General features: G+C 44.5%; 1 protein-coding gene across 5 annotated transcripts in view; it reads left to right on the top strand.

Annotated features, from left to right (window-relative positions):
* Positions 1 to 13504, top strand: part of PTPN3 (protein tyrosine phosphatase non-receptor type 3) — a 146019-nt gene that overhangs the window by 89838 nt on the left and 42677 nt on the right. For 3 of the 5 annotated variants that reach the window (XM_040481921.1, XM_040481922.1, XM_040481923.1), the window contains 6 exons: positions 459 to 579; positions 1710 to 1797; positions 5763 to 5851; positions 6960 to 7023; positions 8543 to 8715; positions 12344 to 12478. In XM_040481921.1, coding sequence (XP_040337855.1) covers positions 459 to 579; positions 1710 to 1797; positions 5763 to 5851; positions 6960 to 7023; positions 8543 to 8715; positions 12344 to 12478 — 670 coding nt within the window. Of the gene's footprint in view, positions 1 to 458; positions 580 to 1164; positions 1400 to 1447; positions 1567 to 1709; positions 1798 to 5762; positions 5852 to 6959; positions 7024 to 8542; positions 8716 to 12343; positions 12479 to 13504 lie in introns of those variants that run through there. The other 2 variants (XM_040481925.1, XM_040481924.1) reach the window with 2 other exon arrangements.

Genomic DNA, 13504 nt, shown 5'->3' with positions numbered 1-13504 from the left:
GTGGTCAAGTCAGCATAACCTGCCTTCTGCCCACACGCATTTTTTAGAGCAGGATGGTCCAGTGTTGTGATCACCTTGGGCTACTAGAGAGTCCGTCTTCTGCACAGGACGTGGCATACAGGGCATGGCATTTTTGAGTGGCTTCTCTTACTTCTCTTTATCCAGGGGTACGGTGCAAACTGCAGGGCTCACCACAGAGCATGGGTTTAGAATAGGGCCTAGGTTAGACTGTCCAAATGTCTGGCCGCGGGGAGAGAACATTCAGCTGAAGCATGTGTGGTGGTACCACATAGGGTTCAGATAGAAATGTAGAATCTGGAGCTAAGGAGAAGCTCAAGTTCATGCAGTGGTAGAACCTCTTGGAAGAATACTTCCAATGCTTTTCTTGTGATGCTATAGATGCTTGTGAATGCAGACCATATTGAAAAGGCGATTTCCTCCTCATTCTGTCTCGATAGCGCATTTTGGAGACTATGATTCTTCCATTCATCATCCAGGCTATCTTTCTGATAGTCAGTTTATACCAGATCAGAACGATGACTTTTTAACGAAGGTGGAATCGCTCCATGAACAGCACAGGTGAGAAGAGGGGTGGGGTGGCCTACTTTGGGAACCCAGGTCGCACATTTCAGACCTTATGTTCCCTTGTGTCTGATGTGTTCTCTTCCTTTTGTTCATGAATCCTCTTTTAAGCTGTCGGAGGTTTGTGAACCTTTGAGATGTTACGATGGCAGATATATTTGGCATAACTAGCGTTTCTGTAAAGTGCAAAATCCGGTAAGAGTTTAAGGGGATTTACAGCATTCTTTTTTAGGGTGTCATTGAAATCTGTTAATTCCTAGCGGAAATGCCCTTTTTAAATATGCCCCACAAATTGACCTACCAGGCAACTTTTAACAGTTGACCACATTTGATAAAGTGGGTGGCTCCATCAAGCATCATTGAATAGACAGGCAGGTGGACGAATGCCAGGAGGCCTGTGAATCCCACATCCTCCCTGGCTTCGGGTCGTGAAACCGCCTTCATTCCAGAAGGGAGGCCCACTCTTCCGTAGCTGCCGCAGGCCCAGCTTCCATTCCAGCAGATATGCCCGATTCTGGGCTCCTTGTCCTTTGCCTTATTTTATTCAAAGCTACAGAGAGGCAACTCTATAGTCCAGGTCCGATCAGGGCCATCCTGACCAGGAAGGCCAGGTCTCAAGGGACCTGACATTGTTGGGAAGGCTGCAAAAACAAAGGCCAAGCAATTGGCGTCCCTTCTAAAAGGCACGGCCAATCCTCCCTCCCAGAATTGTTTCCCAGGCAGAAGCCAGCATCCTAAAATAGCACAGTGACGTTTGGGAGTTTGAGGCTGCCAGCAGAATAGATAAAGGTGGAAAGACCTGAAGAGCACCTATCAAGTAAGCAACTTGGAACAAGGAGGGTGGGAATTCCAAAAGGTAACTTCCTTCCGTATCTCAGTATTGAGAGCCTAATAATGGGAAGTATTATTCAGTAAAGGACTTGAGCAGACGATGAAGTCCTATTCGGTGGGCAAGAGAAAAGACCTGGTTTAGTAGAATTTAGGGTGAGATTGTTGAAGATTAATAACATAAGGCATTTAATAACCTTACAGAAATGTTACCAATTTGGAGGGGATTTTTATGTTAAAAATTGGAGTTGTGTACTCTGTTGATTCGAGAGCTCTGCGTTGTCTCTTGTCTTCTGTAGTGGACTAAAGCAGTCAGAAGCTGAATCTTGCTTTATCAACATAGCACGGACCCTCGACTTCTATGGAGTGGAGCTACACAGCGGTAGGGTAGGTACCCTCGGCATTTCCGGGTTCAGAAATTAATTTCCGAAGGTTTGAAAACTTCTTTGAGACTATGTCTTTTCCAGTATAATAAAAAAAGAGCTTTGTGTAACAATATTCAGAAAGTTTATAAAGTTGGTTATCCAGTTGTTTTTTCATGTTTCATGCTTCCATGGGGTCGGGGGGCGGGGTGGTCATGGGGATTAGAAACAAGTAGTTTTTATTTTTATTTTATTTTTATTTTTTAAAAAATGTTTATTCACTTTTTGAAAGAGGGCGCACGAATGGGGGAGGGGCAGAGAGAGACAGACAGAACCTGAAGCAGGCTCCAGGCTCAGAGTGGTTAGCACAGAGCCTGACGCAGGGCTCGAACTCACAAGCTGTGAGAATATGACCTGAGCTGAAGGCGTATGCTTAACTGACAGAGCCACCCAGGCACCCCAGAAACAAGTAGTTTTTAAAAATTTTTAATGTTTATTTTTGAGAGAGAGGGAGAGAGAGAGAGAGAGACAGAGCATGAGAGGGGGAGGGTCAGAGAGAGGGAGACTCGGAATCAAAGTAGGCTCGAGGCTCTGAGCTGTCAGCACGGAACCTGACGCAGGGCTCGATGCCACGAACTGTGAGATCATGACCTGAGCCAAAGTCGGACACTTAAATGACCGAGCCACCCAGGTGCCCCAGAAACAAGTAGTTTGTAAAGATGATTTCATATGATGATTAAAGAAGCAAAAAATGTGTCTGTCCATTTTCCAAGTGATACTTTAATGAGCCAAGGTGTTTACTATTTCATCTCATTGCTGTTCAAATTACCCAAATATGACAGCTTTTTCTTCTAAAGTTTATTTATTTATTTTGAGAGAGAGAGGGCACGTGTGCACACATTGGGGAGGGGGTGGGTAGAGAGAGAATCCCAAGCAGGCTCCACCCTCAGCACAGAGCCCTACATGGGGCTCAATGCCATGACTGAGATTGTAACCTGAGCCAATATTAACAGTTGGATGCTTTTAAAAATTATAATGTTATTGGGGCACCAATATTGGGTGGCTCAGTCGGTTAAGCGTTCGACTTCGGCTCAGGTCATGATCTCACAGTTCGTGAGTTCGAGCCCCACATCAGGCTCACTGGTGTCGGTGCAGAGCCTACTTTCGATCCTCTGTCCCCTCCTCTTTCTGCCCCTTCCCTGCTCATGCTCTGTCTCTCTCTCTCTCAAAAATAAACATTAAAAAAATTTTTTTTAATTATAATGGTACAATCATGAAAACCAATAAATATTTTAATTGATTGTGACTTTTAATTTTTTTTAATGTTTATTTTTGAGAGAGAGAGTGGGGGAAGAGCAGAGAGAGAGGGAGACAGAGAATCCCAAGCAGGGCCCTCACTGTCAGCACAGAGCCCAGTTTGGGGCTCTAACTCGTAAACCGTGAGATCATGACCTGAGCCAAAATCAAGAGTCAGACGCTTAACTGACTGAGCCACCCAGGAGCCTCTTGTTGTGACTTTTTAAATAAAATTGAGTAGGGGCGCCTGGGTGGCTTAGTCGGTTAAGCGTCGACTTCGGCTCAGGTCACGATCTCACGGTCTGCGAGTTCGAGCCCCGTGTCAGGCTCTGTGCCGACAGCTCGGAGCCTGTTTCGGATTCTGTGTCTCCCTCCCTCTCTGACCCTCCCCCATTCATGCTCTGTCTCTCTTTGTCTCAAAAAAATAAATAAACGTTAAAAAAAAAAGTTTTAAGTAAAATTGACTAATATCCATCATCTACTGAGTAATTTCTATCTGCCGGATACAGTGGCTTGCTTATTTCCCCCAGTAATGCTGTGAGGTATTATCATTACCCCCATTTTACAGATGGAGAAACTGATACTCAGGGACTTTTGGAAGGTCACACAGCACAGAAGTAGCAGCTTTAGTACATGACCCCAGCACTGTCTAGTTGGCCTCTGACCTTTCTATTTTCTGCCAGTAATTGGTCCACATCATATACAAAAGAAAGCAAATATTGAATACCTAGTAGGTACTAGACATTGTTCCAGATGCTTTCATGAGACCACAATGTCTCGTTTAAAGATTATAGCAACCTTGACAAATCAGTATTCGAATCATCCCATTTTACGGTGAGAAAATGCAGGCTCAGGGAAGTTGAGTAAATAATCAGACTCTACATCTGAGAGTTTTGCGATTCATAGAAACACTTTCATTTCTTTTGTGCCATTCCAATCCCATAACCGTGTGATAGGCAAGTTACAGCCTCAGTAATAAAGGAGGAAGAAGATATGGGGTCTTCTAAAATATCAACTTTGGGACTTGATGGTTAATTTTTATTCCGTTGCAAATAATCACTTGCCGTGGAATGTTGTGGAGAACTTTCTTCAGCAGTGAAGTGGACTTTATCTGTATCTGAGTTGACCTGCACTCTCCCTACCCCCTGTGTCCCATGAGTGACCTCGAGCCAGATGATTACCTGCCTGGCTCACACCTCCCAGGGTATCAGAGGGAGCTGGGTTACCTTTGACTATGTTGTGTCAAGCAGAACCCCCTACACACCAACGACCTGATGCCACAGAGCTCACTTCCCGGTAGTTCAAAGGCTCCGATGGGTCCCAGCAACCCTCCAGGTGCAGTGACTCAGCAGCCAGGCTGCCTCCATCTTGAGGCTTCACCTAACATGGCCTCGTGTGTGCGGCAAGGGAAGAGGAAGTTGGAGGGTTGGCTTCACAGCAGCTCTGAAATGATTCAGCCCAGAAGAGATCCATCACTGCTCCTAGAACATTGACCATGACTAGTCACGTGACCCTGCCTTCTCCAGTACAAGTGTAGCTGGGAAGTGTGGGGACAGGCGTGGGAATTTAGTGGATAGTTACTATCCTGGGTTGAGTTGCATGTGATCCCAGCTGGGTACCCAGGAGTGAATACTCTGGACTTTCGACTGTATCAGTCAGCAGTGTTTTGTTTGGCCAATTTCTCTAATTCCCCTTGTTCATATCACTGTCCACAAATGATTTGTCCCACCACATCTTGAAAGGCAAAAGGAAATGAAAATATAATTATACTTGCCACATGTTCTCTAATTTTAGCCTTTGGAGAGGTGGGTTTGATAATCCTTATTATACAAAAGGAAAAATTAAGGCTCAGTAGCCCAAAATAACACAGCTAATAGGTGACAAACCTAAACTTCACACTCAGTCGTAACTAAGTCAGACTCTGCCCCCGCTCCTATTGAATATAATTTGGAGTATATGATAGGGTAAATTGGGGCATAGGTGACTCAAGGGAAGGAAATGTTTTATTTTAAAATTTTATTTTACTCAGGGAACCTGGGTGGCTCAATCAGTTGAACATCCGACGTTGGCTCAGATCATGATCTCACAGTTTGTGAGTTCGAGCCCCACGTTGGGCTTGTTGCTCTCAGCACAGAGCCCCCTTTGGATCCTCTGTCTCCCTGTCTCTGCCCCTCCCCATGTTTTCATTGTCTACGGCAATGCCTAGCGCACAGGCTCTTAATAAATGTTGAGTGTATTGGATTTGTAGGCTGTATTTCTTTCTCAATTGGATTTAAAGTCAGCAGTTCTACACTTCACGACAGTAGCTAAAGCCTTTTCAGTGATGAAAGTTGAGATTGGTATAAAGCTGTGCAGAGGGTGAGGTCTTTCTGATGTTCACATGATATCTAATACTAATTGTAGGAAATGTACAATTGGATATTCGTTTCAAGATTCCGTGGAATGATGAGTAGGCTTTGCTGGTAACTCTCTAACCCAGAGGGACCCAGATATTGCTCTCAGGCAGCGCGTGTGCATTTTAGAAGAGTCTGGTGCTAAGCATTTGGATCTTAAGTATCGGTTGCCTGTTTTCCATAACATTCTTCCTTTGGAGCTTATACATATTGCTATTTATAACAGCGTGGGTGCTTGAGTTACCAGAGGGCATAAGCATGACTGTAACACACTGTGAATCTCGGTTCTTCCTTTTTACAGGATCTGCACAATTTAGATCTAATGATTGGGATTGCTTCTGCGGGCATTGCCGTGTACCGAAAATACATTTGCACAAGTTTCTATCCTTGGTAAGTGCAAACCACTTCTAATTATTTTCTGAATCATGCTTTAAAAATATGCTGAACAAAAGAAATGTTATCTCTAATTTTAAACTGGTATTTCTAAAGGAGGGGTGGAGACCAGGTTTTTACCTCTGACCTCTGAGGTTCATCCAGATTCGGTACTTGGGAAAAGGAGTTTGGTTTCCACTGGCAGCCCCTTCCTCCGGTCACCCTGTGGTTTGGGATACTCTGTGGAAACAGGGATGAAGTGGCTCAAGGCAGGTTTTGGAGTTACAGAGTCCTGGGCGGTACATTGGCCAGAACTCAGAGAACTTCCTTTGGGCAGGAACTGTATTGTCACTGTGGTTCCTTAGTTATTAGTTGGACTTTTACTAAGTATTCTGTTCTGGTCTACAAACTCAGGGGACCAAACAGACTTAATCCTCACAAGACCACTCTGAAAAAGGCAGTGCCTTCCAACTACGTCATGCAGGACTTGTTAGCAGAGGCTCAGATCTGTGCATCCCTTATTGAATGATCTTGAGCACTTAGGGGAGGTGTCTGAGCCTCAGTTTCATCATCTGAGAACTGGGAATAATAATATGTTGCAGGACTATTGCAAGGCTTAGTTGAGGGACTAATGTAAAGCTTTTAGTAGGGAACCAGTATATAAAAATGCTGCACATGGGGGCTATAATCGTGTTCTTATGCAAACTTGACACATGGCCAGTAACTACCAGAGTGGAGATGTGGGCCCAAGTCTGTCTGGTTGCTGTCTGTCCTCCCTCTGCTGCTCCACACTGCCCTCAGCTGGTCTCCCCAGGCACACACCAGCTCAAGCAGAGCTACACTGTCACAAAAGCAAATGACCACAAACAGCGCACATTGCCCATGGTTCTTGTTATTTAAAAGCTACATCGTGATTCAGTAGTCCTTATGTGATACTCAGCTTCAGTGAGCTCCTTGGTATGCAGCTAAGGCTACAGGCCTGTTGTCATTCCTACCGCGGGGTAAACTCTAGGAAGCGGAGAGCCCGTGCTCCTCATGGTCATGGAGTAGAGGATACACGTTGTGAGGCATCAGCTGCCAGCCAGCTGATCCCTATGTGCATTTTATATGTTTCATTTTTTTGCAGGGTGAACATTCTAAAGATTTCTTTCAAAAGGAAAAAGTTCTTCATACATCAACGACAAAAACAGGTGAGTTATGTCTACACTTGCTTTGTTTCTTGTGTTTTTAGCCACTTCAGCTCTTAGTTCTTCAGCAGGTGAAGGCAGCTGGCCGTCCGTGTGACTGGGGGGAGAAAGAGCATGGCATGGGGGGGGGGAGAAAATGGAAGTTGGAGTCCAGAGTTGCCTGTAGAATTCACTGTGTTTATCTGATAGCAGACGTAACTTGCTTTGGAGTTAGTAACGATGAGTTTGGATCCTCACTCTTCTACTTACCAGCTGGGCTGGTTACATAACCTCCCCTAGCCCAAGTTAGCTTGTTTCCAGAAATGTAGTAGTACCCACCTCTCCGGGAATCGAGAAGATTAAATAAAAGCATTGGTCAGAGCACCTGGCATGAGCCCATACAGCGTAGCAATACATATCAGCGAGATCAGTTCCTCCCCTTGATGTGTTTAAACATGCACAGTAACCTTTGCATGTGTCTCCTAAGAGGGACCACCACTCTCCAGATGACTCTCGTTATCAGTATGGAGAAGAGGGCTCGAAAGTGCTACCAAGTGGAGGTGCTGGAATTTGAATCAGAGATACCATGCTCTATCCTGTTATGTCCTGTATTTTTTTTATTTTTTTAATGTTTATTTTTAAGAGAGAGACAGACAGACAGACAGAGTGCAAGCAGGGGAGGGGCAGGGAGAGAGAGGGAGACACAGAATCTGAAGCAGGCTCCAGGCTCTGAGCTGTCAGCACAGAGCCTGATGCGGGGCTCGAACTCATAGACTGTGAGATCATGACCTGAGCCGAAGTTGGATACTCAAATTTGAGTGAACCACCCAGGTGCCCCATGTATTTTTCACTTATTGTCACTATGTTCATTTCCCAGGGTTTCAAAGATAATATGTACTTAAAATGGCTCCACATAGCAGTGATCACTTGGAAATGAGGACATCAGAGCTCAGAGCAAACTAGGACTAGAATCTGGGTCTTCTGACCTTCCCCTCCATTGCAAGATTGAAGGTGGCCCCAAAATGCACAACATGGTAATATAACATGAAAACAGAAAACTTAAACTCAGGTAGAATGAGGGTCAAGGAAATGATTAAATTAACTCCATGCTCAGGGGAAAGCAAATAAAGAAATCCAAAGGCTTATAAAATCTCAAGTTTCAGGTAAGTGGAAGACATTCTTCAGGAGAGATTTTCCCAGAGCTAAGTTTTAAAAGAAATGTATCACACAGCCTTTATCTGGTTGGTCCAAATATATCCAACCTAGGAATGTAAGCACATTCCAAATCAGAGTGTTCATGGAGAGTCACAAGTGATGATAAAGGGGAGAGCCAGGTCATCTTTTCCACAGGAATAAGATGCTTAACTGATCCTGCTCCTGAATAGTCCTATGACACTGGTGTCTGACCTAAGGCATTTTGAAGCTGGTTTTCCACATTCTGTTACATCTTCCCTGATGACCACTGATGCGGACATAGAACATCTATGCACCTTTGCCCTTTCATCTGTGCGGATGAAATCTCTACTGTGCTTTTTCCTCCCAGACTGAATCCAGGGAACATATTGTGGCCTTCAACATGTTAAATTACCGATCTTGTAAAAACTTGTGGAAATCCTGTGTGGAACACCATACATTCTTTCAGGCTAAGAAGCTACTACCTCAGGAAAAGAATGTTCTGTCTCAGTACTGGACTATGGGCTCTAGGAACCCCAAAAAGTGAGTATTCTTGAGGGACAGTATCCACACTAGAGTGAGACGTGAATGTGTCCTGGCCACTGCTGAGTAGAGGACATCCTCGGGGGAAGGGACGCCATCATCCAGGGACCCCAGGCGCAGAGCTGGAGCTGCGCAGTTCAGAGTCTCCCCAGGGGCAGCAGTGTCTCTTTCCATGCAAACTCAGATACTTCTATTCCTCTGCTTCCTTTCTGTCTCCTCAACTTTGCTGCCCCTGGAACACCCAAGCAGCCAGAAATGCAGCTGCTCCTGTACCGTGTCATACTAAGAGAAGCGGGTGGCAATGACTCTGAGGGTCGTCATGGTACCAAGACAACCCCTCCCACCATCTGTTACATCTTCCCTGATGACCGCTGATGCGGACATCCCTAATAACGAGTGAACAGAAATAATGCTTCCCAGGGGCGTGCCCGGGTGGCTCAGCTGGTTAAGCATCTGACTTCGGCTCAAGTCGTGATCCCACGGTCCGTGAGTTCAGGCCCTACGTCTGGCTCTGTGCTGACAGCTCGGAGCCTAGAGCCTGCTTCCGATTCTGTCTCCATCTCTCTCTTCCCCTCCCCCACTCACGCTCTGTCTCTCTCAAAAATAAATAAACATTAAAAAAAATTTTTTTAAAAAGAAAGCTTCCCAGAGTCAAGTGACTTTGGGATATGCTACCTAGTAACAACCACAAAATAACAGTAATAATGAGAACTGCCAGTTGAGTGTTTACTTGGTACCATGTGCATACTTAATTATATTTAAGTATAATTAGTATCTACAGGAACCATATTAAAAAATCATATTAAAAATGTTTAATGAGTAGTACAGTGGAAGAAATTACTCTTATAAAATTGTAACTTTAGATTACAATGTATTCCCTAAACTAATCATGCAGTTTATATTGTGTATTTATTCTAAGACTGCCTTCTCAGGACCAGATACAGCAGAAATCATTTATCAAGTTATTGTAAACTATTGGTTTGAAAAACTGCTCTCATAATTTTGCATTGTTGTTGAAGTGGCTATTACTAATGAAATAATGCCCCTGTCTGAGCCATTATCTGGTATGTGGGACTGTATCACACAATTCCAGTGACTTTCCTATTATGTTGATAATCATTAGGTAGCTTTTTATAGATTCAATTAAGTAGCGAATTAATGTTAGTAGCAGTGGTAGTATCTGTGATGCTAAGTGCTCTCTCTCAGCTTCTGATAAACCCAGAGCAAATATATTTTCAAAGTTTGCAGCTCCTATAATATTGTTTCTAGTATTTTATACATTCAGTAGCTATTACTGAAGATGTCACAGACATAACTTACTGGAATATAGTTTTTACATTAGTTGAACCTAATCCTTTGACCCAGCTGATAGGATTAGATAGTGAGCAGTTGAAAGCATGGACCGTTGCTAAGAAAACTGAGTTCAAATTCTACCACTGTCACTTCAATTCAGATGTCTTTGTTTCTGAAAAATGTAGCCAACATGGAGTTGGGGGTGAGGTGGGGCAGGTTCTGGTTACCCATTGTGGCAGAATAACCTACCCCTATTTTGGTCCCTTGAAACAAGCTTGGGGCGCTTGGATGGCTCAGTCCAGTGTCCACCTCTTGATCTCAGCTCAGGTTATGATCTCAGGGTCATGAGTTCAAGCCCCACGTTGGGTTCCATGCTGGTATGGAGCCTACTTAAAAACAAAACAAACAGAAAACCACAATCTTTCTGTCATCTGTCAAGATTTTGTGGATAAAGAATTTAGGAAAGACCATGTAGTAGACTGGGATTTCTCAGTGACAGGCAACTGGTGGCTGGGCTGGGCTATGGATCCAGGATGACTTTGCTCCCATGCTTGATGGCACGATGGGAAGGCTGGACTCAGCTGGACCCTTCACTTCGTTCTGTGTCCTCTGGGCCTCGTCATGTGTGCTCTCCAGCAGGGTAGTAGATGTCTCATGCAGAAGTTCAGGGCTCCGGCCACCTAAGGCAGAAGCAGCCAGCCATCTTAAAGGCCAGGTCCAGAACTGCACAGCTACTCTTGGTCAAAGCAGTCACAGGCCAGCCCATATTCAAGAGACGAGTCAAAGAAGAGCTATAGCCATTTTTAATCTGCCACTGGGGGTCATTTGGGATATTGGTGGTTCATGGCACAGGTCATCAGTTCATTGCTGCTAAGACCAGCTTCAGTGCACTGCAGATTTCAGCCCTCACCATCTCCATTTTATAAATGAGGAAACTGAGGCATAAGGTTACATGATTTGCCCAACCCTAGGGATACATCTACATACTTGCGTGTTGGGCTCCCTGATAGAAGTTCCACATAGAAGAAACTTGTTCAGTATTTTGCAAGCTTAAGGGACAATGGAACATTTTTTCCCCCAAAGGGTATCTATTAATAACCTGTGACACATACTTTGGGGAACTACAACATCAAACCTTTGAATCTTCTAGCTTGTCCTCTTGTTCTGAGGCAGCATTCTCAATCAGTGCTAATTTGCTCTCTCATATAGATTCTCCCAGTGATGTTGCTGTGAGTGTTTTGATCCGGGTAACAGCAGTATTTCTTACTGTAAATTAGTACATTGGCATTCTAGGGCATGTTTCGTGTTCTTTTGGGTTTTTTGTCCTGCCTGTTTTTTGTTATTATTGTTTGTTTGTTTGGCTTGTGAGTTTTAGGCTGCAAGGAAATGTGTGCAATTTTTTTTTTGGTGTGTTTTTTTTTTTTTTTTTTTCTCAAAAAAAAAAAAAGGGTGGGGGGGGGGGGGGGGGGGCGGCGGGCGGGGGGGGGGGAAAGAATCTTAAGCAGGCTCTACACCCAACACAGAGCTTGACACGGGGCTTGATCCCATGAGATCCATGAGATCCCATGACCATGAGTTCATGACCTGAGCCAGAATCAAGAGTTGGATGCTTAACCAACTGAGCCATGCAGGTGCCCCTGGAATGTTTTAATAAGGCATTAAAACACCACTGAAAGTTTAGGAATAGCAGAACTGAGTTTCCTAGCTGACTTCAAACCCCATCCTTTCAAATAATTCATTCTCTGAGGGGTCTAGGTAGCTAAGATTTAAATTCTCTAGGTGTAAGTAAACACAAAAGTTAGCTTCGGGGAGGCCCTTTCTTAGAACATAGCATGGCATGTTCTTAGAACCTGCCGCTGTGAAAGCATTTTCTCAGGCCTTCTCTCAAAGAGCTATCTGTGATTTACAGCTAATGGCTTCTGCCAGCTTGCATGACGAAGAAACCTTCTGGAAGGATGGTTGATGTTTGTATTCATGCCATTGTGAATAAAGTGAGATTTCCTTTAACTTGAACTGCATTTCTGTGTTATCCTGATAGTTCCATAGTGGCATGGTTTGGTTATATTTTGGGACCAGCTTTGTTGCTTGCAGTAGTAAGGCTCAAGAAAATAGTTTTACCAGAAGAGAAGAGATAACCAGGAAGAGCCAGGACAGAACGGAACCGCATTTGACCTGCATACCTCTGACCCCTTGTAACCTTGGCTGGTGTCATCCCAGTGCTCACCAGCCGCCCACCAGGGAGGGGGAGCATGGTTAGACTCTTTGCTTCATTTATGCCATGATTTCTTGTTGAACGCGTCTGTGTGGAAAGTGAACCTTGCTTCTGGTTTTTCAGGTCTGTAAATAACCAGTATTGCAAAAAGGTGATTGGAGGGATGGTGTGGAACCCAGCCATGCGGAGATCGTTATCAGTGGAGCACTTAGAAACCAAGAGCCTGCCTTCTCGGTCCCCTCCTATCACTCCTAACTGGTACGTGCTCGTTTTTTTTTGTACTACCCACTTTCTCTCTCTTAACAATTCAACTTCATACAGTTTCCCAATATAGGCATCCTGCAATCAGAGTTTATGTTTGTGTGCTTGCTTGGTGCAAAATTAACAGTTTACTGTTGTTGTGAAATACTCAAGCCTTACTAAACATTTTCCTTAGTGTATAATTCTGGGATGTTCTCTTTTAAAAACTTATTTGGGGTGGGGGGGGCGCCTGGGTGGCTCAGTCAGTTAGGCGTCCGACTTCAGCTCAGATCATGATCTCACAGCTCCTGAGTTTGAGCCCCACATCAGGCTCTGTGTCGGGCTCTGTGCTGACAGCTCAGAGCCTGGAGCCTGCTTCGGATTCTGTGTCTCCCTCTCTCTCCCTGCCCCTCCCCTGCCAGTCTCTGCCTCTCAAAAATAAATAAACATTAAAAAAAATTTTTTTTTAAATTTTTTTTTTTAACGTCTATTTGTTTTTCAGACAGAGAGAGACAGAGCATGAACAGAGGAGGGGCAGAGAGAGAGGGAGACACAGAATCTGAAGCAGGCTCCAGGCTCTGAGCTGTCAGCACAGAGCCCGACGCGGGGCTCGAACTCACAGACCATGAAGATAATGACCTGAGCCAAAGTCGGACGCTTAACCGACCGAGCCACTCAGGCGCCCCCCCAAAAAAATTTTTTTAAATCTTATTTGGTCTGGGGGTGCCTGGGTGGCTCAGCCAGTTGAGTCTCCAACTTCAACTCAGATCATTATCTCACCTTTCATGGGTTCGAGCCCCTGCATCAGGCTCTGTGCTGACAGCTCAGAGCCTGGGGCCTGCTTTGGACGCTGTGTCTCCCTGTCTCTCTGCCCTTCCCCCATTTATTCATTTAATAAATGGATAAACATTTATTAAATGAATAAAAACTTTAAAAAAATTTTTTTATTTGGTCTGAATTTGAGAACTACAGCCTCCTGAAATGCCCCTTTGGGGAGTACAGTACACGCTGGCATACTGATGTTCTGGGAAGTCCTGTAATAAG

Source organism: Herpailurus yagouaroundi, unplaced genomic scaffold (genome assembly GCF_014898765.1).
Source record: "Herpailurus yagouaroundi ecotype Mexico unplaced genomic scaffold, PumYag 160, whole genome shotgun sequence".
NCBI lineage: Eukaryota > Metazoa > Chordata > Mammalia > Carnivora > Felidae > Herpailurus > Herpailurus yagouaroundi.
The sequence above is the reverse complement of the archived record's forward strand: the minus strand, read 5'-3'. Positions and strand labels throughout refer to the sequence as shown.